The 24,258-nt window shown below is 51.7% G+C and overlaps 1 protein-coding gene across 1 annotated transcript in view; it reads right to left on the minus strand.

Annotated features, from left to right (window-relative positions):
* Positions 1 to 6,864, minus strand: part of TAF4 (TATA-box binding protein associated factor 4) — a 71,640-nt gene extending 64,776 nt beyond the window's left edge. The window contains exon 1 of the mRNA XM_030841631.3: positions 5,540 to 6,864. Coding sequence (XP_030697491.2) covers positions 5,540 to 6,818 — 1,279 coding nt within the window. The 5' untranslated portion in view covers positions 6,819 to 6,864. The remainder of the gene's footprint in view (positions 1 to 5,539) is intronic.
* Between the last annotated feature and the right edge of the window lie 17,394 nt (positions 6,865 to 24,258).

The following is a 24,258-nucleotide window of genomic DNA, read 5'->3' on the forward strand; positions in this document are numbered from 1 at the left end:
TGAGCCCACGTGCTGCAACTACTGAAGCCCGCGTGCCTAGAGCCCATGCTCCGCAACGAGAAGCCACCACAATGAGAAGCCCATGCACCGCAAAAGAGCAGCCCCCGCTCGCCGCAACTAGAGAAAGCCCGCGCGAAGCAACGAAGACCCAACGCAGCCAAAAATAAATACGTTTATTTTTTAAATTTCAAAATTTCTTATTCAAAGCGTGCATAGCCCTACCCTAGAAATATAAAGTTTCCAATTTTCAGTCATGACTTTATAGCACTTGCTCTACTTCACAGAGCGTTAAAGAGCAATTATTCCAAGAAACAAGCTCTGAAGTGCGTGCGTTTGTAACTTACAGGCCAGGAGCCAGGGTCCCCTCAGGCCCAGCAGGAAACAACACAGTTCAGTCACCCGCCAGGCGCACAGCACCCAGGGCAGAGGGTCCTGCTGCAAACAGCTCCCCTGTCCTTTGGTTTTCTTACTTAGTTCGACTGTTTTATTTACTATCAAAGGCCTGATTAAATAAAAGGCTGCCGACCTCCAGCCTGAGACAAATTTCAGAGGTGAGAGCTCTGAACGGTGACTGAATCAATCAGGACAATCAAGAAAATCTGAGTCTCCTGCTTGCTATCAACACGAAGACAAGGAAAAGTGCTTCTGAGACCTATGCAAATTACCCCAAATCTCAGGCAAGTTTCTCCAGAGTCCTTCAAAATCTCTGCTTCAAGATTTTCAAAAACAGTTTTAATTATGTTTTGATCAACTCACATACGACTAGTGATTTATGAAAAAGCTTTCTTAAAAGGTATCATTTAAGATGAGGAAAGCTTACATTTACACTGAAACGGGCTCGGGAAGCATGTCAGGAACCACCGGCATCTCATTACGACTTCAAGGAAACAGACAGGTGCGCCGCTGCTCTTTCCACTGAGCCGCTTCCCCCCAGGGCGGGGTCTGAACCGAGCCGCTCCAGTTCCGATCAAACACCACTGCGGGGGGCGGGGGGGGGGGGGGGGGCAGCGGCCAGAGCCCAGGCTCCACCCCACAGGCTGGGGGGGGCGAGACAGCCGCCGCCTAGCCAGCAGACCACTTTCCCAACTGCTTCCTTCCAGAGCCCTCGCAAATAAGGACGCACCCCTCATGCAGTGGTACTCAGAAAGTTGTCTCTTCTAACTCTGGTGATTCCGCCACAAGGGCGGGACCCACTGCCCTGGAGCGCAGTGAGAAGAGACACCCCGGAGGGGCCTGAGGAACCCCTTTCCTGGCTGTTGCTAAAACGTGAGAACCACCAGCTCCGAAAGACACCCACCTACGTGTGCAACATCATCCTGATCAGTCCACGTCACCAAGACGGCTACGTCCACCCTAAAGACAATGGGGACAGCCAGGTTCCAAGGTGGGACAGAGAAAAAGGAAGAGTGACCGCCTGCTTGCCCGCCACGGGCCTCGCCTCCAAGCCGGCGGTGTGGAAGCAAACTCAGAGACACCACCTCTGCTACGCTAAGCAGAGATGCCCAGTGCTGGCCGGGTACAGCTCCCCAAAAGTTTTTTGGTTTTTGTTTTTTTCAAATGTCACTGTTATCTAAGGATGTCAAGAGAAAAACTCAGTGAAGGCCTTTGGCCTAAAGTGAGCCCCCTGCCCACGTCCACTCTCTCTGCAGACAGCTGCACCCCCTTGTCCCCCCATGGCTTACAGGACATGTCCCCCAGGTCTATGGCCCACCTGTGATGACAACCTCAGCAACTTTCTCACAGAACCAGAGCTGGCCACCACACCAGGCTCCCTGGTCACTGAGAACCTGTCCAATCTGGGCATGGTGCTGACGGGAAGAAAACTGTGTTTTAGACTTTGCTACATCTACAGCAACATACTGCTTGGAAACCAGTGAGAAACATAATGGAGCTGAGACAGCGTGTGACTAAACGCTACCTGACAGTGGTGCGTACCGCTCCTCCCAACGCAGTTTCACAGTGCTTCACAAAACGGTCAAGCTCACTTTCCACCTGGGGAAACTGAGACTCCAAAGAACCACATATTCTGTCCCAGGTCAAGAGTGCCCTCAAGTAACAAAATCTAAACTTCTAAGAACATCCGTCGTGCCAAAGCACTTCCGCCAAAGTCGGCCACCAGACGTCCAGAGCCCAAAACTCTGGGGCTGCCACCCGGCTCAGGACCAGCCTTCCCAGAACTCAACCCGGCCCACACAGCACAGTCTGCTACCCTGGACTCTTTTTCCCCTTTCCCCACCATCCAATAATTCTATTCACCAAGGACGGGAACCCCTGCCCTAGACCTCAGCAGCCTCAAGAGTGTTCATCTTAAGCCACCGGCCCCATGCAAACATTCCCGAAGCCCAGGTATGGAGGAAAGGTGTTCTATCCCGAATGAGAACCGACACTTCAGCCAAACCTTAGACCCAAAGGAGAACAAATTCTCTGTGAAAGCAGAACAGACAGACATACACTGCTGAAAATGCAAGAAAAGATAAGCTTTAGAAATAAGCATCTCTAGCGTAACACCTATCTCAAAAGATCTCTTGAAACCATCTGCGCACACGCCAATTTTGGTGTCGTATCACTTTTCTCTCCTTTCAACTATAATAATAATGTTACTTCAATGTTATGACTATTCTAAAGTGTACAGAACTAACTAGTGCTTTTCACTGTTCTTGGGTCCACTGCCTTTGCTGCAACAATCTCTCTGAAGGCTCATGTGTTCTTAATATTCCCCACAGCAGATAAAATTGAAACTCTGGTACCCTTAAGTGAGTAAATTAATTACAATAACATCAACGTCTCTTTACAAAACTGTCCTGACAAGGAATATCGAGACTGAGTTTACTGAAACCAAGTTCAACACGTGCTCACGGTGGCTGTGAGGATGAAACATGCAAGGCCTGACTGGCCCTCAGGGACTCGGTGAAACCTCTGTCCCTCTGTTTCCCCCCTCGGACTCTGACCTACAGGGAGGGAAGGCACCGGGAGGGGCAGGCCTCTCTCACCCACACTCCAACTGCCAACAGTCTGTTACTTCACTTGACACCTAAGTGTAGCTTTGAAAACCCTGCCCACCCCTAATGCCTGAGTACTAACAAGAATGAGTTATCATCCAAGCAACAGTTATTTTTACAAGTTAGTTCCACCTCCACTTTGTACATTTTTATGATGAAAAATTTCAGAGAAAAGGAAGCATCAAACAGAACTTAATATTTTCTGATTGACCCATTATACGAGGCAACTAGAATATTCGTAATCTGTCACTTTGATTTAAAGAACTAATTTGTGCTATTTAAAAGAAGGCACTCTGCTGTGGGGCACTGGTAGTAATTTTAACTATACTTTTTGTGCTTCTGTTATTAAGGTGAAGGAGCGGAATTGATCAGCGATCCAAATCAGTAGATCAACTGTGGGGGGAGGGGAGCATGACGAGATGAATGCGAATCTTTTATTTTCTAGAAAGCATTTGGCCCCTTTAAAGCACAGCTCTCAGCATTTGTCACCCAAATGTCAACATGAGCTGTTCTCTGCTCTCACACGTGGGACTAATGCAAAGACTCGTGAGAACTCATGCAAAGAGTCAGCGCTTCTACGATTTTCTTCAAGGAGTCGCCTACTTGTCACATGCAGACATCCCTAACACACCGCTAGCACAGGAGGTGAGAGGGAGTCCAGGGTCAATCACAACGAAGATGACACAGGTGCCCTTTCCAAACCACAGCTTCCTCCCCCCAGAAGAAATAAGGTAGCGAAGGCTTCACCTACGCAGAGGCCCAGACCAAGGGGATCCAGTCAACCCCAAACAGCCACACCTACAGGCACCATCCGGGCAGGCCGGAGGGGGGGATGGGGGACACGACGACGGCCTCCACCCCGCCCTGGGAGCCAGGCACAGCGCGCCAGTCTCTCAAAATTTACTGACGAGCTCACACCAGTTTTCAATAACAAAAGTGCAGCGCATGGAACCGGCCTTGCTAGGACCTAGGAAGGTGCCGAGGACCAACGAGGAGGTATTTTAATAAGTAGGTAAAAAGTATTTTGACATTTTCCATAATGTGCTACAACCCCGAATTCTCTTTTTTAAACGTTACTGAAGATCAAACATATCTTCCACTAAAAGGTCAAAAGACACATAATGAGCAAAACACAACCTTTAATAAAACCCTCCTACAAACTCAAAAACAAACAAACTGTGCTGTAAGGGGCAGCCCGCACATCTCAAGTAACTTACACACCCCTCACAGCAGGGGGGCTCCCACAACCACCCCAAAACGCTGCTCTTGGCTGGAACCTCCCCTCCTCCCACCCGTGTGACATCAGGTCCTTGCCAGACTTCACCACGGCTCCAAACCTCACAGCACTTTGACAGCAAATCCTTCCTTCCAAGACGCTGAAATCCTCTCAAGGTGACCAACCGTTCTTTTCCGAAAGCATGGGGGACAAAGGCACAGGACGTGCTGTTTCTACTACTCCTGTGCGGCGGCACACGTTACTACACAGCAGGGGAGGAGCGCTCCGAGTCCGCGCAGGCGAGGCGGAGGGCATGGAAGGGAAGACAGGGAGCCTCCAGTGCTGGAGTTTCTCGCTGCCCAGGAAGACCGAAACAAAGCAGCGGGACACGTAATGCCGTGGGGGACCTTTCGCTGGCGAACCTAAAGAGCTGCCGAGATGACGGGAGATGGAGCGTGGGGTCAAGGAGGCTCGCGGTCCTCCTGCACCGTCTGTACCTCCGAGGGACCCGCTGATGGGAGAGCACGTGCCCACCGCTGACTTCACTGGTAATAATTAAGGTAACCGGCATCCTCTAAGTGAGGACACCGTGCCTACGAGGAGTGCTGAAACAAGGTTGCAGAGCAGGCGTGAGGCAAGGGCTCCGACCAGGAAGGCTGTGTGCTCCGCGACTCCTCCAAGCTCACCTGGGAACTCTGCCATCCTGGTGTCAGCAGGGCAGCGAAAGCTTTCCGTGCAGCCTTGCCCAGCCTCGTGGAGGGGGCGTCACTCCGCTAACCTCACCAGGAAAGGGGGGGTCCCTAGCCCACCGGCAGGGGACACCAATCACAGCCCAGCATAATAAACGAGCAGGAGAGTTCAATGAGGACACAGACCACATGCCTGATCCCAGAAATCAGAGAGGGAAGTGCCAAGCATGGGAAAGCCACGGGCCCAGGCTGAATAACGCAGTAAGTTGTCCCCGGAGCACCAGCTGCTACTGCTCTCCATCGTGCGGGGACTGGGCAGGGGCACACAGAGCCAGGAAGGGAGCAAAGGACCCACTCGCTGGACTGGCAGTCCTAGCAGAGAAGCTCTGCAACGCAAAGAACTAAGCTGGAGCCAAGCACTGCACCAGGTAGGAGGCCCCCACTGCCACATCACACACACACACCCGCACACACACTCGCATGCCCAGGACCGTCCCGCGCCGGGGCAGAGGCGCACCCCCGCTCGCAGCAGGCCCACGCAGGGCCCATGACCTCCGCGTCCTGCCAGCCCGACAACTTCCTGGACGCCCAGCTGCAGGGCACGAACGCACTCGCCCGGCGGCGCGGCCACTCACCTGGGGGCAGCTGGAAGTTCTGGATGTTGGTCGGGTTCTGCGGCGGCTGCGGCAGGCGTGGGGCGAGGACCGTGGGCGTCAGCGTGGCCCGGATCCCGCCGGTGGTGGCCGAGGGCGTCCTGGGCAGGCTCTGGGTCACCGCGCTGGTCGAGCCCTTGGGCAGCCCGGTGGGGGTACCGGGGGCCGGCGGTGGGAGGCCGGCGGCGGCGGCGGCGGGCAGAGCCCCTTGCATAGTTGGCCCGAGGATCATGCCGGCCCCCGCGCCGGCCGGGCAGCTGGCCGCCAGGGTCTGCGGCGGCGGGGGCGCCGGCTGCAGCGCAGTCTTGGGCGAGTCGGCCTTGGCCACCTGCGCGGGCGCGGCGGCGGGCCCTGGCTGACTGTTGGCGGCGGGCGCCGGGGCAGAAACGGGCGCTGGGGCCGGGGCGGGCGCGGGGGCGGGCGCGGGGGCGGGCGCGGCGCTGCCCCCGTTCTGCGCGGCCACCGGGGGTCCGGCCGGGGGGCCGGGCGGCCGGGCCAGGCTGGCGGCGGCGGGCGGCGCCGGCGGCGGGGCAGCGGCGGCGGGCGCGGGGGGCGCGGCGGGCGCGGCGGGCGCGGGGGGCGAGGGGGCGCGGGGCGCGGGCGCGGGGGGGGAGCCGAGGAAGGGCGGCGTCTGGATGACAGTGGCGGCGGCGGGCTTGGGCGGCGGCGGCGCGGGCGCGGGCCCGTTGTGGAGCAGGCTGACAGCAGGTGCGGCGGCGGCGCGGAGCGAGTTCCCCAACGCGGCGCTCCCATTCAAAGTTTGCGCGGCGCCGGGGCCGCCGGGCGGGCCGTTGCGGGCGGCGGGCTTGGCGGCGGGCTCGGGCGCGGCCGCTGCCCCCGGCGCACAGGCCCCGGCCGCGGCGCCCGCCCCGGCCCCGGCGCCGGCCGCGGCGCTCGCGCCGGCCTCGAGCGCGCTCAGCTTCGCGGCGGGCCCTGCGGGGACAAGCGAAGCAGCGCAGTGAGGACGCGGGCCCGGCCGGCGGCCGCCCGCGCTCAGGCCGCGCCGCGCTCTACCTGCGGGGGGCGGCTCCGGCGCCGCTGCGGGCGCGCCCTCGGCCGGCACGGCTCCGGCTCCGACATGGTTCCCGAGCGCGCCGGCGGCCGCGGCCCGCGCCTCGGGCGCGCGGGGCGCGAGGTGGTGGTGGTGGGCCGCGCTGGCCGCCAGCTGCGACTCGAGCGAGCCCACCAGGTCGCTCACCACTTTCTCGTCCACCTCGCTGTTGAAGAAGACCTCGTCCAGCAGATCCGAGCCCGCCGCCATCTTTCCTCCTCGGCCCGCCGCCGCCGCCGCTCGGCCGGCGCTGGGCGGGGAGGAGGCTCCGCGCGGGCGGGCGGGCGGGCGGGCGGCCGCGGGGGCGGGCGGGGGGCGGCGCGCGCCGGGCGGGGCGGGGGCGGCGGCCGGGCGGGGGGCGCGGGCGGCCGGGCGGGGGGGAGGGCGGCGGCGGCGCGTTGCGCAGGCGCGGCGGCGCGCCCGCCCCCGCCCGCCGCCCGGCGCCTCGCCATTGGCCACGGTGCCCCCCGCCCGGCCGCCCGGCGCCCCACGATTGGCCGCGGCGCTCGCCTAAAAGGCGCGTCCAATGGCTGCGAGCGGCAGACGCCGGTGCGCAGGAGGGCGGTCGGGGCTCAGCGGGCGGGTGGGTAGCGGGCGGCGGGCTCGGCGCCCTTGGGCCGTCGTCGACGTGGGGGTCCGGACCGCCGGACGGGCTAGAGGCCGGAGGGCAGGAGGACGAGACGGGCAGGGACCGTGGCCGGGACCTGGTGGGGGCGGCGGCAGTGACTGGCTCTTTGTCTCCGCTCGCTCCAAAATGGCTGCGGCCGGAGCTGAGGGGAGAGCCGGGCGGGCGGGCGAGGGAGCCGGGCGGGCGGGCGAGGGAGCCGGGGACGCCGTGCTCCCGGGACCCCAACGCCCCTCATGGAGTCGCCGCCGCCGCCGCCCGCGGGGACCCGGCGCCCCGGGAGGGTGCGGCCTGGGGCCGGGGGCCGAGGCAGGGAGGCGGCCTGGGCGTCGGCGCCATTGCTGCCCGGCGGGCGCGAGACCCGGAGCTCGGCGCACCGGGCGGGGCGAGCGCTGGCCTGCCCCTCGGCCGGGCGCCTTGGTCCGCCCGAGATCCGGCGTCTCGCGCCGTGAGGGCCGCTGCTCGGGCGGCGGGGGCGGGGCGGGGGTCGGCGCCCGGGGCCGCGCCAGGGTGACTCATCTTCTCCGGCGGCGCGGCCCCCGGACACGAATGTCTGTAAATTACTGGGTGAGACGGCGGCGCCGGCCGGGACCAGCAGCTCCCGTAGGGAGCGTCCATCCTGGAGGTCTTCCTCGGGTCCTTATTTCCCGTTCTGTCCTTTTGACGAAGTAAGTTATCTAAAATAACCTTACGAGCACCTTCTCTGTAGAAACAGTTCACGTAAAGTTCTCTCCTGCGTGTTTTCGGGGTTTTTTCACCGAAAGATGGTATTCTGGGACATGCCTAGGGGTTCTCTTCTCTCCCCTTTTTTTGGGGGGGGGTGGGCGGGGGACCCAGAGAGGTGCCTCCAGCCTCGCTCCAGCTGAAGAGCCCGCGCCGCAGTCACACGGACCGCAGCACAATGCGGGAAGCTGTTGACACGTAAATGATCTTTTCTAACCGCCTAACAAAAGAACCCGCCGGCCCCCGCGAGCCCCACTCACGGGGCGGGTTTAGACAATGGGCGCGGCGGCTGGAGCCTGGAAAGGGGCCTCCATGGGCCAGTGTTAGGGGGGAACCCTGCGAAGAGAGAACCGGAATTTTGCACCCGAACTTGAGTACCCAGAAGGTGGAACAAACCTGGGGTGGGGGACCTTGCACGCGGGGTGCCTGCGCGCCATCCCCACCGCTCTTTGAGCCCAGCGGGGGCGGACAGTCTGGTTTTCGAGCCAGAGCAGAAATGTGGCATTACGTGTAACATCTCATCGTCTTTAATGTTGACAACTCATTAGAAAATGTTCAGCTGGGCCAAACAAAAGCAAGCTGACTTCAGCCCCGGGTGCGACCTCCGTCGTGGGAAACGGAGGTGTACACCGTAGTCTACACTCAAAACACTCACATCGGAGTCAGGGTAGAAGAGTTAGCAGCCGTGCTACTGGCCAGATCACTGGCTGCCGCGAGACCGTGACCCCCGGGTTCTGAGGCCCTGGGGAGGGGGTCCCCCTCCCGTCCGCCCCTGTAGTTACTCAGATCTTCAGTGAAGGGAGGAGGTGGTGCCATGTGAGGCCCCTCCTGCTTCCCCACAGTGCAGGGACTTCCTGCGTCCTCTGAAGGCCCGCCAGGACCCCTCCAACCCTCCGCGCCGCAGTGGTGCTGACATCACCCCCAGAGTCCTCCGGGGCGCCCTCCGGTCCAGCAGGAAGTGTGGGAGGTGAAGCGTCCGTGCGCCGCCTTCCACGCCCCACCACGCCCCACCCCGCTCCACCCAATTCTTCCAGAGGGGTCGCCCGCAGAGAAGGTGGGAGTTACCGACTGCTTAGGCACTCTCCCGCATCTGGTGCCCTCCAGAGCACGGCCCGCCTGGAGAGCGGGGTCGGGGCGGAAGCCACGTGGCTCCTCCCCTCCTCCCGATAGGAGGGCGGGGAGACGCTACCAAACTGTTAACCTTGGCCACCCTGGGGACTTGAGGCATTTTCTTTGAATATCGCTCTGTGGTTTTACTCGCTTCAACAAGCAGCTTCCCTGTGACTTCTGTAATTTGAAACAAAAATCCCAACTAGCGTGAAGAGAAAAAAGGGCCTGAAAACGAGTGTAAATATAAACACCAGGTTTAAACAGGGGAAAATGTTTATTGTTAAGTGAGAACGGCAGAACCCAAAAACAGTACATCCTTGCCACCTACAGCGGTGCAAACATGCAAGGCCATGGGCAAAAAGGCAGCCACCCAGGCCGGCAGCTGTGTGGGACTTTAAGGTTTATTAAGCAGTATATTATCTTTTCAATAAAATGGAGACAGCATCAGACACGCTCTCTTAAATATAAGAATAAACATAGAAGACCTAAATAGACATTTTTCCAAAGAAGATATACAGACTGCCAACAAACACATGAAAGAATGCTCAACATCATTAATCATTACAGAAATGCAAATCAAAACTACAATGAGATATCATCTCACACCAGTCAGAATGGCCATCATCAAAAAATCTAGAAACAATAAATGCTGGAGAGGGTGTGGAGAAAAGGGAACACTCTTGCACTGCTGGTGGGAATGTGAATTGGTTCAGCCACTATGGAGAACAGTATGGATGTTCCTTAAAAAACTACAAATAGAACTACCATATGACCCAGCAATCCCACTACGGGGCATATACCCTGAGAAAACCATAATTCAAAAAGAGTCATGTACCAAAATGTTCATTGCAGCTCTATATGCAATAGGCTGGAGATGGAAACAACCTAAGTGCCCATCATCGGATGAATGGATAAAGATGATGTGGCACATATACACAATGGAATATTACTCAGCCATAAAAAGAAACAAAATTGAGCTATTTGTAATGAGGTGGATAGACCTAGAGTCTGTCATACAGAGTGAAGTAAGTCAGAAAGAGAAAGACAAATTCCGTATGCTAACACATATATATGGAATTTAAGGGAAAAAAATGTCATGAAGAACCTAGGGGTAAGACAGGAATAAAGACACAGACCTACTAGAGAATGGACTTGAGGATATGGGGAGGGGGAAGGGTGAGCTGTGACAAAAGCGAGAGAGAGGCATGGACATATATACACTACCAAACATAAGGTAGATAGCTAGTGGGAAGCAGCCGCATAGCACAGGGAGATCAGCTCGGTGCTTTGTGGCCGCCCGGAGGGGTGGGATAGGGAGGGTGGGAGGGAGGGAGACACAAGAGGGAAGAGATATGGGAACATATGTATATGTATAACTGATTCACTGTTATACAGCAGAAACTAACACACCATTGTAAAGCAATTATACTCCAATAAAGACGTAAAAAAGAAAGAATAAACAACCACGAGTCAATAATTTCAGTGTTGCTCTGGCTGGGTGAAAGATATGCAGTGTTCGTTATATTTCCTATGCTTTTGTTATCTGCCTGAAATACAACATAACAATCTTAAAAAGAGACAGGCAGCTAGATGGCAGCTGGTGACCCGACCCTGTTCCCAGAGTCTTGGTTCACCAGACTTCCCTGCCGCAGCCGGCAGCCCTCAGCGCTGCAGACTCAGTCTTGCCACAGTCAAGAGGGGATCCATGTCCCAGGATGAACACATAACTGATTGTAAATGCAGGTGCATTCGTTTCTTAGGGCCGTTGTAACATTATCACAAACTTGGGGGCTTAAAACAACAGAAATTTATTCTCATAGTTCTAGAAACCAGAAGTCCAAAATCAAGGTGTCAGCAGGGTCACACTCCCTCTGGAGGTTCCGGGAGGGTCATTCCTGCCTCTTTCAGCTCCTGGTGGCCCCAGGCATTCTTGGCTTGCAGCAGCATCACCAAATGCCTTAATATAAAACTAACATCAAAGAGCTCGAGACCTATAGACAAAAAATTGTAAAACACAATTGAGAGAAGTTACAGAAAAAGTAATTACATGGAGGGATATACCAAGTTCAAGAATTGGAAGACTAAGTATTGTAAAAATGTCATTTCTCCCCCAACATACTCTACAGATCGATGCAAATGGATTTTAAGATCCCAGGCAGGATCTCTGCACAGAAATGGACAAGCTAGGCTTCCATTGCCAGTATGTGAACTCCTACTGAACTAACCTGCCACAGACAGCACTATGAACTCTGGACAACATAACGCTCACCTGGAGTAGTCAGAGTGAGCACAGGCAGGTGCTGGAGAGGAGAAGCCCTGGAAGAAGAGAACGGCCGGGTGAGCTGCCTGCTTTCACAGCTTCTAGCCTAAGGGCAGGCCATGCCATGCAGGGCAGATAAACACCAACAAAACACCTGCAGTCCTGCTGGCCTGAGAGCCAGGAGATAGAGTTTGGGCAATGACACCCTCTGGAAAGTATTTGGGGGCATCCCAGAAAGGAAGGAGTGAGAGAAGGGGAGACCCAAATTCTGTTTGTAACCTGGGCCTAAATCTCCAGGTGACATTGGAACATAGGATAGACTCCAAGCATCTTGGCTAAGAATAAAAGAACTGAGATGAGATCTGAGCTGCTGTCCAAGGGACAGTATTTGCTGTCTGAGCCCCACCAAGTCATCTTTGATTTGCTAACACAAACATAGAAATAATCAAATCAATGCTCTTTGAGTTAATATAGGAGAATCCAAGGTCAACACAAAATAACACAATATCCAGGACACAATCTAAAGTTACTAAACAAAGAAAAGGAGAATCTTGGCCATTCTTAAAAAAAAAAAAAGTATGGGCAATTGATCCCTGATACGACACAGGTGATGGAATTAGCAAAAGAAAATTTTAAACTATTGTAATCACTCATGTAAAGAAAAATAGGCTTTTAACGAGTGAAAAGATTTTTTTTTAAATCACAGCAGAGTTGGGACTTCCCTAGTGGTCCAGTGATTAAGACTCCGTGCTTCCACTGCAGGGGGCACAGACTTGATCCCTGGTTGGGGAACTAGGATTCCGCATGCCATATGGCATGGCCAAAATAAATAAATCAACTAATAAATAAATCACAGCAGAGAACTGTAAAATATATCTTAAAAAGGAAATTCTAGAACTGAAAGTTAAAATTTCCTAAACATAAAGTTAACTGAATGGGCCAAACAGAAGAGTGGAATGACAGAGGGAAAAAAAATCAGTGAACTTAAAGGTATATCAATAGAATTTATTCAGTCTGAAAAGGAAAGAGTGGGGAATAAATAAAAAGATCATAAGGGATCTCTGGTATAGAATCAAAATGTTGACATCTGTGCAATTAAAATCACAAAAAGGGAGGAAAAAATAGGGCAGGAAAGAGTATTTGAAGACAAAATTTACAGAATTTTCTGTATTCGGTTAAAGGCATAAATTTACGTGCTTGAAGAATTCCACAATCCCCAACTAAGATAAACTCAAAGGAAACTATGCACGGGCACAGCATAGTCAAACTGTTAGAAGCTGGGTGTAAAGAGAAAAATCGTATGAGTAGCCGCAGGAGAACAACACATCTCATGCAGGGAACAATGAAGTGACACTGCTAACTTCTCATCGGAAGCTATGGAGGCCAAAAGAAAGTGGACCAACACCTTTCAGTATTGAAAGAAAGCCCGTGAACCCTTTTGCAGAATGCCAAACTTTCAAACTATCTTTCCAGAATGAGGGTAAATAAAGATATTTTGCTATACAAGAAAATTAAGAGAATTCATCACCAGCAGACCTAAACTACAAGAAATGCTAAAGGAAATTCTTCAGAGTGAAGGAAAATGATACCAGATAGAAACCTGGTCATCGGGAAAGAATGAAGAGCATCAGAAATGGTAAATACCTGAACAAATATAAAAGAATATTTTTCCTCTTCATTTCTCTAAAATACATGCCTATTTAAAGCAAAATTATAACAGTGAATGGTGGGGGGTTTTACTGCATTTAAATATACTCTAGCAAATCTATAGCAAACTATGGACCTATGACATTGAAAGTGTTCTACATTTTGGGACTTCCCTCGTGGCACAGTGGTTAAGAATCCACCTGCCAATGCAGGGGACACAGGTTCGATCCCTGGTCCAGGAAGATCCTACATGCTGTGGAGCAACTAAGCCCATGCACCACAACTACTGAGCCTGTGCTCTAGAACCCGCGAGCCACAGCTACTGAAGCCTGTGCGCCTAGAGCCCGTGCTCCGCAACAAGAGAAGCCACCGCAGTGAGAAGCCCGCACACTGCAATGAAGAGCAGCCCCCGCTCACCACAGCTAGAGAAAGCCTGCACGAAGCAACAAAGACCCAGCAATCAAAAATAAATAAATAAATTATTTATTTATTTATTTTAAAAAAGTGTTCTACATTTTATGTGACTTGGTACAATGTTAAAGAAGACTGTGAAAAGTTAAGGATACGTATTGTAATCCCTAAAGCAACCACTAAAAAAATTAACACAAAGAGCCATATCTAAAAATACGATCAATAAACTAGAAAATTGAAAAATATTCAGATAATCCAAAAGAAAACAAAAGAGGACATTTTAGGACTTCCCTGGTGGCACAGTGGTTGAGAATCTGCCTGCTAATGCAGGGGACACGGGTTCGAGCCCTGGTCTGGGAAGATTCCACATGGCGCAGAGCAACTAGACCCGTGAGCCACAGCTACTGAGCCTGCACGTCTGGAGCCTGTGCTCCGCAACAAGAGAGGCTGCGACAGATAGTGAGAGGCCCGCGCACCGCGATGAAGAGTGGCCCCCGCTTGCCGCAACTAGAGAAAGCCCTCGCACAGAAACGAAGACCCAACACAGCCAAAACTAAAAATAAATAAATAAATAAAAGATTCCGCATCTTCCCCCAACGTTGGCTTTCCTTTAAAAAAAAAAAAAAAAAGGACATTTTAGAAAGAACGAACACAAAACAAATAGATGATAGACCTAAATCTCACCAACTTAACCATAATATTAAATGTTAAGCATTAAGCACTTCAATTAAAAGGATAGAAAAGCGAGACTCTGCCAATGCTGTTTTCGAGAGACACTTCAAAACAATATATCGTGCAAACACTACGCTTAACAAGGCTGGAGAGGTTGTATTAACATCAGATAAAACGGACCTCCACGCAGTGCTTGTCAGAGACAGAAAGGGACGCTGCCTAATGAAAACTGGTTAACTCATCAAGAAGACAAAAACCATAACTTGGTATGTGCCTCATAGCTTCAAAATATGTGAAGCAAAAACGGACAGAATTAAACAGAAAAATAGATAATCCAACAGCCATCGTTGGAGATTTTAACACCCATCGAACAAATGGACAAAACTCTCGGGATGGACACAAGTGATCTGAATGACAATGTGAGCTATCTTGATCTGATATTTATCAAACACCACACCCAACACATTCTTTTCTATTGCAGATAGTACACTCAGAAAGATAAACCAAATGCTGGGCCATGAAACAAAGCTCAACAAATTTAAAAGGATTGAAATCACGCAGAATATGTTCTCTGTTTATATTGGAATAAAATCAATAACAAAACAATGCAAACCCCAAATATTTGGAAATACCTAAGTAACCCATGGGTCAAAAAAATCACAAGGGAAATCTGAAAATACTTTGAACTGAATGTTACTGAAAATACAACATATCAAAATGTGTGGCCCACAAGTAAAGCAGGGGATTTAGTTTATAAATGCTTATTTTAGAAATGCTAATTCCAGAATTCATATGGAAATGCAATTGGACAAATACAGCCAAGGCAGTCTTGAAGAACAACAACTCTGGAGGACCTTCGTTATCAGATATCATAACCATGACAGTAATTGAGGCAGTGAGGTGTTGGTGCAAGAATAGATAAATAGGCCAAATGAATAGAGTCCTGAAAAAGACACATATATACAGTCAATCTATTTATGACACAATGGACAATGCCTTGCAGTGGTGGAAGGATGGTCTTTTCAATCATTGGCTCTGGGTCAATGGCTACCCATAAGGGTGAAAAATAAATCTTGACCCAAACCTCACACCATACAGAAAAAACAATTCCAGCTGAATTGAAGAGCTAAATGTGAAAAGTAAAATAATAAAATTGTAGAAGGAAATATGTTTATAATCTTGGAGCAGGTAAAATTTTTGTTTGTTTGTTTGTTTTTTCACCGAGCTGTGCAGCTCATGGGATCTTAGTTCCCTGACCAGGGATTGAACCCAGGCCACACCAGTGAAAGCACCGAGTCCTAGACACTGGATGGCGAGGGAATTCCTTTTTTTTTTTTCAAGATTTCTTTTAAAATAAGCACGAAAAGTGCTAAACACTATAAAGGAAAAAAGTTGATAAATTGGGCCACATTAAGAGCTTCTCATCAAAAGACACCATTAAAAGAATGGAAAGGCAGTGGGAGAAGCTAGGTGCAGTATAGAAAAAATGGGCACGTCACGTCTGATGGATAGAGAGGATGATTGGAATATAAAAAGGGCCCAGCCTCATCGGTCCCCAGGGAAATGCAAACCAAACCCACTGCAGACCCGCCAGAAAGACCAAACTGAAAAGGACCAACCCTACCTAGCTGGCAAGGAGGAGGAGAGTATCTGCTGGTGAGAGTAGGAATTGGTTCAACCACCTTGGAAACTGTTTGGCATTGCATGGCTTAAGCCATGCAACCACTCAGCCTGGGGCCCAACAATTCTGCTCCTCAGGCACGCAACTGATGCAAGTTCTGTGTGCCCCGTGGAAGTGCCAGAACGGTCAGAGCAGCACTGTTCAGACTCACCCCAAACTGGAATCCACCCCAATCTCCATCACCAGTGAAATGGATAAACAAATGGCGGTCCATTCGTTCAATGGCATCAGGTGGTGTGTTTGGTTTGAGAGAATGTGTCGATGTGTGTAGTTTTTTTGTAAATGTCACACTTGAGTGAAAGTCAATGAGGAAATGTGTCAGGCTCTGTGCATACTCAGCTTTCTGAGCTGGGAAGCCTTAAACACACCCCTCATTCTCTGAGAGAAGGAAACCAGAGCCCAGCAATGGCAAGTGACTTGCCTAAGGCCACCACGAAACGGGAGACGTGGACGAAAACCCAAGTTTCCTGAATTCTGGGCCAGGGCTCTCCCCAGTACAGCAAGCTGCTGTCATCAAATCCTTTTCTTTTTCTGGTTGTGGTAAAGAACACATAACATAAAATGTACCATCTTAACCACTTTTAAGTGTACAGTTCAATACTGTTAGGTATTTGCACTGTGTCACAGATCTCCAGCACGTTTTCATCTTTTCAAACTGAACTCCGTCCCATTAAACAACTCCCTCACCCCCTCCCCCAGCTTCTGGGAACCACCATTCTACTTTCTGTTCCTATGATTTTGATGACTTCAGAGACTTCATATAAGTGGAATCACACCGTATTTGTCCTTCTGTGTCTGGCTTACGTCGTTGGTCATAATGTCCTCAGGGTTCCTCCACGCTGTAACATATTGCAGGATTTCCTTCCACCTTAAGGCTGAACAATATTCCAGAGTATGGGTGGATCCCATTCTGCTTCTCCATTCAGCCATTGATGGACACTTGGGTTGTCTCCACCTCTTGGCTACTGTGAATGACGCTGCTACAGTCTGGTTGTGCAAACATCTCGTCAAGCCCTGCCTTCAGTTCTTTTGGATAAATACCCAGAAGTGGCCTCACCAACATTCTCGAGTTATTTATACTGGTAGGCTTTACCCCCTCAACTACACAGAAGGTCCTAGAAGTCAGGGATCAATCGGCCACTTAGGTGCTGGTGAGCGTTTAACAACCGTCTTCCTGAGCGGGGGGAACACCTGATTTGTGCCAACTGCCAACACCCTTGCTGTGCAGCCCGAGGAGATGCCTGGTGCTGGAAACCGGGCCCTGCTTGGAAGTGTCCAGAGCAGTGGGACCCCGGGTGGCCACCCCTGCCCCGCATGGCCAGGCAACACTACCCCCACCCCTTAAGAACTGAAGCCAAAGACACCCCAGACTCAGGGTCAGAAGCCCAGCAAGGTGGCGCTGGGGGGGTGTGGACTGGGTGAAACTCTCCACTGAAGAATTCTTAGGTTGGATGGTGGGGACATGGGTGCTCACTTTCTTCTTGTTAGTTAAAAGATGCAGTGTGATATATACACCCTTTTATATGCATGAGACATTTAGCATTTATTTTTTATTTTTATTTTATTTATTTAATTTATTTTTTTATTTTTGGCTGTGCTGGGGCTTCGCTGCTGTGCACGGGCCTTCTCTAGTTGCGGCGAGCGGGGGCTCCTCTTGGTCGTGGTGCACGGGCTTCTCATTGTGGTGGCTTCTCTTGTTGCAGAGCACAGGCTGTAGGCATGTGGGCTTCAGTAGTTGTGGTGTGTGGGCTCAGTAGCTGTGGTGCACGGGCTTAGTTGCTCCGCGGCATGTAGGATCTTCCCAGACCAGGGCTCAAACCCATGTCCCCTGCATTAGCAGGTGGATTCTTAACCACTGTGACACCAGGGAAGCCCGACATTTAGCATTTAAAAGGTAAAACACAAACACCCACACAGATTCACATGGTGCGTGCACCTGCACAGGTGTGCATTCAGGTGCACCCAGCCTCAGGTTTGGGTGGGACCCAGGCACCTGCACTCTGAAAAGATCATTTAAATGATTGTCTCGCCCACTGACACAATCAAAAGGTTGTCTCTCAGGGCTTCCCTGGTGGCGCAGTGGTTGAGAGTCCGCCTGCCGATGCAGGGGACGCGGGTTCGTGCCCCGGTCCGGGAAGATCCCACGTGCTGCGGAGCGGCTGGGCCCGTGAGCCATGGCCGCTGAGCCTGCGCGTCCGGAGCCTGTGCTCCGCAACGGGAGAGGCCACAACAGTGAGAGGCCCGCGTACCGCAAAAAAAAAAAAAAAAAAAAAAAAAAAAGATTGTCTCTCATACAAAAGATGTCTGTGCTGCCAGACTTTTTCCTGAGATTCCCTAAAATGGGGGAATAATCGAAATGAGTCATTTGCTCTTTTCTCGGGAAGCAAAGGGAGTAGCATGTGCAGAATGAGCTTAGCAGTCATGAACAAGCCGGTAAATTTCACATCTGGGGGAGGCTCACACATTAAAACGCTTCCCAGGGCTTCCCTGGTGGCACAGTGGTTAAGAATCCACCTGCCATGCAGGGTACACGGGTTCGAGCCCTGGTCTGGGAAGATCCCACATGCCACGGAGCAACTAGACCCGTGCGCCACAACTACTGAGCCTGCGCGCCTAGAGCCCGTGCTCCACAAGAGAAGCCACCGCAATGAGAAGCCCACGCACCGCAACAAAGAGTAGCCCCCGCTCGCCGCAACTAGAGAAAGTCCACACGCAGCAATGAAGACCCAACGCAGCCAAAAATAAATAAATAAACAAAATAAATTTAAAAAAAAAACCTTTCCCAAATTCATGCCAATATGCATTTTGACAGTCATATTTTATCAAAATGGGTTGTGTCATTCAGCAACTGTTTGCAAAATGAACATCCTGCCCTAAGAACCCACATGCTATTTTTTTTAAAGCTTATAGAGCAGAAGGATAGCCCAGCTCTAGAGTGGAAAAGGTTGAATCTTCTCATTAGGAGCCTGACGCCCTGCTGGCCCTCTGTGATAAACCTGAGTGGCATGAGAAAAACCAAAGCATGAACTTGAAACATTAAAGACATGACCCAGAGACCAGGAGGGAAGGTGTGCCCCAGGCTGTGGACTCACAGCTCACCAGCACTAAGTCGACTTGATCCATCTGCCAGAAACCATCTGCCAAAACCAGAGTGTTGGTTTTCACCAGCTTCAGGCTTCAGTGCTGGCCGCTGCCCTGGGGCCCAAGGCTCTCCAGGAAAAGACTGGAAAGGTGATGGGGACCTTGGAGTTTCCTTCTCCTCTGTGCTTTTTCTGCATTTATTTTCTTAAATGCATGTGTTGTTCTTTTATCATTAAAAAAAGAGAAGCACTGCTTGATTTTTCATCTCTCAACTTGTTCTTGAGGGAAAATACACACACTAGAAAGTGCACAACTCAGTGAATTCTCGCAAACTAAACACACCCACGTCACCAGCACCAGATCAAGGAGCAGAATGTGCCCAGCACCCCAGAGACCACCCCCGCCCAGCCACCCCTCCCCAGAGTGACCACCACCTGACTCCTAATATCATGCATTCCTGTAGCCAGGTTGGTGACTGGAGGTAAATGGAGTTATACGAACTTCTGTCTTTTGTTTCCCCAGTGTTTTATTTTGTGTGTGTGTGTGTATTGGGGGGGCGGGGGGTTAATTTTTTTATTGTGGTAAAATTCTCATAACATAAAAGTCACCATTTCAACCTTGTTACAGTGTACAACTTCGTGGCATTCACGATGTTGTGCAACTATCAGCCTTACCTAGTTCCAGAACGTTTTCCTCACCTGAAAGGAAGACTGTAAGCAGCCAGTCCCTACCCTCCTATTTCCTCAGCCCCTGGCAACCACTAATCCACATCTGTCCCCATGGATTTACCTGTTCTGGACATTTCATGTAAATAGGACCATGCAATATGTGTCTTCCCTTTGTGTCTGTCTTCCTTCACTCAGCATCGTTTTTTTAAAAAAATGTTTTATTAATTTTTAGGCTGTGCCATGCAGCAGGCAGGCTCCTAGTTCCCCAACCAGGGATCTAACCAATGCCCCCTGCAGTGGAAGCAGGGAGTCTTAACCACTGGACCACCAGGGAAGTCCCTACTCAGCATCTCGTTTTTGAGGTTCACCCACATGGTAGCCTGTGTCAGTGCTTCATCCCCTTTTGTGACTGAATAATATTCCATTACGTGGATGGATCACCTTTGTTTATCCATCCATCCATTGATGGACAGTTGGGTTGTTTCCATTTTTGGAGTAGTGCTTCCGTGAAGATTCGCACACAAGGTTTTGTGTGGACATATGTTTACATTTCTCTTGGGTATATTCCTTGGAGCAGAATTGCTGGGTCACGTGGTGAGTCTACGTTGAACTTACAGAGGAACCGGGTTCTCTTGTGCACGGGCATTCTCTCCCTCAGCGGTAGGTGAGGCTCATCTGTGTTGTTGCCACCCTGCAGAGGGCCCACGCTCACTGCTGCAGGATCCGTGGTTGAACACACCCAGCTACGTATCCACTCTTCAGATGGTGGGCACTGGGGGCTCCAGTTTGCAGCTGTTATGAAGAGTGCTGCTCTGAACGTTCCCTACTTGACTTTTGGTGACACAGACATTTCTTTGGGAATACAGCTAACAGTGGACTGGGCTAGCAATTAGGTGAGAAAATGAAACTGCAGACATCCAGATTGGAAGGAAGAAGGAAAACTATCTCTATCTGCAGATGATGTGACCTTGTATACAGAAACTTCTAAAGGCACAACTAGAAAACTATTAGAACTAGTAAACAAGTTCAGCAAGGTGGCAGGACAAGATCAATATACGAAATATCGATTGTAGTTCATTCAGAAGCAATGAACAAGACAAAAATGAAATTAAGTAAGCAATCCCATGAATATTTATGAGTAAATTAACAAAAGAAGTGCAAAACATATATTCTGAAAACTACAATACATTGTTGAAAGAAATTAAAGAAGACCTAAATAAATGGAAATATATCCCACGTTCAGGGATTGGAAGACTGAATATCATTAAGATGGTGGTACTCCCCAAATTGATTTTTATTTGCGCTCCCTGATACCACTTGTATATCAGACTCAATACAATCCTTATCAAACTCCCAGGTGGCTTCTTTGCGGTAACTGACAAACGAATCCTTAAATTCCTATGGAAATTCAAGGGATTCAGAATAGCCAAAACAATCTTGGAAAAGAAGGACAAAGTTGGAGCACTCACACTTCCCAGTTTCAAACTTACTACAAAACTACAGTAATCAAGACAGAACGGTACTGGCATATGGAGAGTTACATAGACCAGCTGGAGTAGTATAGAGAGCCCGGAAATAAACCCTCGCATATATGGTCTAATGATTTTTCAGAAGGGTGCTGTGATGATTCAATGACGAAAGGACAGTTTTTTCAACAAATCGTGCTGGGAAAACTGGATACCCGCATGGAAAGGAAAGAAGCTAGATCCCTCTCTCACACTAGACACAAAAATTAACTCAAAATTGATCAAAGACCTAAACGTGGGGACAAAAACTGTAAAACTTTTAGAAGAAAATATACATATAGACCTTGGATTAGGTGATTGCTCTTTTGATATGACACCAAAAGCATAAGTAACAACAGCAAAAGAGATAAATTCGACATCCTCAAAATTTAAAACTTCTGTGCCTCAGAAGACATCGAGAAAATGAAAAAAACTGAGAGAGAGGAAGAAAAAGTTCAAATCACACTTAGAAGAGACTTGTATCTAGAATACATGAAGAACTATCACAACTCAATAATAAAAAGACAAATAAGGGCTTCCCTGGTGGCGCAGTGGTTGAGAGTCCGCCTGCCGATGCAGGGGACACAGGTTCGTGCCCTGGTCTGGGAAGATCCCACATGCCACAGAGCGGCTGGGCCTGTGAGCCATGGCCACTGAGCCTGCGCGTCCGGAGCCTGTGCTCCGCAACGGGAGAGGCCACAACAGTGAGAGGCCTGCGTACCGCAAAAAAAAAAAAAAAAAAAAAAAAAAAAGAGACAAATAACCCAATTTAAATATGGGCAAAAGATATGAATAGACACTTGTCCAAAGGAGAGATACAAATGACCGATAAGAACATGAAATGATGCTCAGCATCTGGGCCAGGACCATGCCAGCCTCCCAGAGGGAGTATGTTACTCTCCACAAAACAGCCCAAGGTGACAGTGCTGAGGGCTCTCTGCGGAAGGGATGGATTCCACAAATACTGACACCGTCTCTGTGCAGATGTGGAGATGTGCTGCTCAGAGCCCCTCCAGGAAAGCACCACTGCCCAGCTGCAAGAAGCAGGGTGAACTAACTGGGAGCCTCCAGCCATTAGCTTCAAGCCCAGGTCACGTTCTTCTCGGGTGATCCCAGCGACCGCCAGCAAGGCAGTAGGTGGGATGAGGACACCTATTTCCGCTCAGCGTGGGACCCCTCCAATGGGCAGGTGCTCCGGAGCTGCCCGCTGGGCTGGCACATCGCGGCCCGGGGTCCCTCCTGCCCAGTCCTGCTGCCTCCCTTTTCCCCCTTGAAGGTGTTTCTTCCCAAGAAACCTCCGCCTCAGCATCTGCATCCTGGAGAACAAGCTGGGACTCGGAGTAGAGCGGTTCAAGAGAGCAGGCAGCCGGATGGAGCTGCAGACCGGACCACTCACCACCGGGGCAGTGAGGGAAGCCCATCCCTGACCCGAGGCCCAACTGCTAACACTTTCCCTGGGGATGACTTGGGGGACGGAGCTGGCGGCCCGGCTGGTAGCAGGGGCCGCACCGGCCAGCAGTCTGCCCAGTGTCATGATCCAAACTGAACTGGTTGCTTGAAAGGTAGAGGAGCGGGGGTGGGGGGTGGGGGGAAGATGGAACCGGAGGCTCGTTGACTAAGTTGCACTGACTTAGAGACGATAATGACAAGCTGAGGGCAGTTAAACAATTGAGAAACCTGTGTGGGAGCCAGCAGTCTCATTAGCAGCTTCAAAGAAACTCAGGCGGTAAAGCAGGAAACACTCAAGCTCCCGTTCAGACACGACGGCCAGAGGGGCTGAACTCCACAGACGGAGATCGCTCAGCCGCAGCAGGACCGCTACGCCGACGTCAGGACCCTGCCTGGGACCCCTGGGGACCCCGGGGGGTGGAGACCTGGGTGTGTGCATGCAGAATTTGATTCCTCAGAGGCCTTTAGCCACCTGAGCCTGCAGCCGTGGACCCCCTCCCCAGCTAGAGCCAGCCGGCCCCGGGGGAGACGATACAGAAATCTCTCCCCCATAAGGCAACAGGTGACCGTCCCCACACCCTCTCTGGGCCACCAGGCCTGTCAGAATTAAGTTACAGCGTAGCTGGGACGATACAGCAGGAAAAGGGCTGCAAGGCTCGGCCAGTACATATTGCCAAGACCGGTGGGGCTGGATTCCGAGGGCGCTCCTGGCGCTGTGGTGACTCTTACCGTGAATGGACAGAGCAGCACGCCAGCCTGAGAGGGTACAGTGACCAGGGGCTCAGACCCTCCTGAATGAGGACATGGCTCACACTCCCAGGAAGGCCCCCAAGATCTGCAGAGGTGACAGCTGAGGAGGGCTGTAGGCTGGAGAGTGGAGGGGCCCCGAGACCCGCTGCAAGCGGCGGGGCCTCACCCACCTTCCTCCCTCCCTCTTCTAAGTCTCCCCCAGGAAGAGAGGCTGGGGTACCCCTGGAGGAGACCCCCATGTGCAAGGGAGGGAACCTGTGGGCACAAGGGGTGACTGTGGTCACACAGATCTCCCTTCCAAAAGAGACTCACTGCCCAACACAGGAGCGGGGCTAGCAGACTGCCCGCAGCCATTAGAGGCTTAGGGTCCGCCTCAGATTTCACTGAGGTGGTGCCCTTCTCAGGGTGGCCCCAGTCAGCCCGAGCAAGGCCGTGGTCCGAAGGCCTGGCCATTTCTGCCCCACGTGAGACTCCTCCCCTGAACTCCAGAGCTCCTGCCGGCAGGCAGACTTGGTCAGGTCCCAGCCCAAGCAGACTTCCTCCACTTTTCTCCTCACCGGTGTTAGCCCCCTTAGGCCCTTTGTACCCTTACTTGTCTCAGCACTTTCTTCCTGGAGACCCTCGCACTTGGCCTTTATGTGCTGACAAGCAGGACGTCCAGGGAGGGTTGGTTTATTAGCTCAGCAGGTATTTGGGGAGGATGTGTAATAGCATGCCGGGGGCCAGGGCGTCCCCAACCTGCGTTTGCACCTGGCTCTGCTAGGATGGTAGGTACGTTCCTTAACTGCCCTCATCCTCGTCCTCCTGTCTGTAAAATGGGATGATTATAGAGCCCCACCCAGGGCGCTGCTTCAAACGTCAGACGTGTGCGCGCAAACTGCTCAGCACGATGCCCAGCGCACACTCGGCTGTGAGTTGCAATTGCTGTTCTCCTTTCTTCTCTGAGCGCTCCTTCAAGGTGTTTGCTGCACGGGCCTTATTTTTCTCTGCAGAAATTAGAATGCATAGTCCGCACTCTACAAGCGCACCTTGTTTAATTATGCTTTGCTTTATTGCACTTCGCAGATA

This window comes from Globicephala melas, chromosome 15, assembly GCF_963455315.2.
Source record: "Globicephala melas chromosome 15, mGloMel1.2, whole genome shotgun sequence".
NCBI classification, from domain to species: Eukaryota; Metazoa; Chordata; class Mammalia; order Artiodactyla; family Delphinidae; genus Globicephala; species Globicephala melas.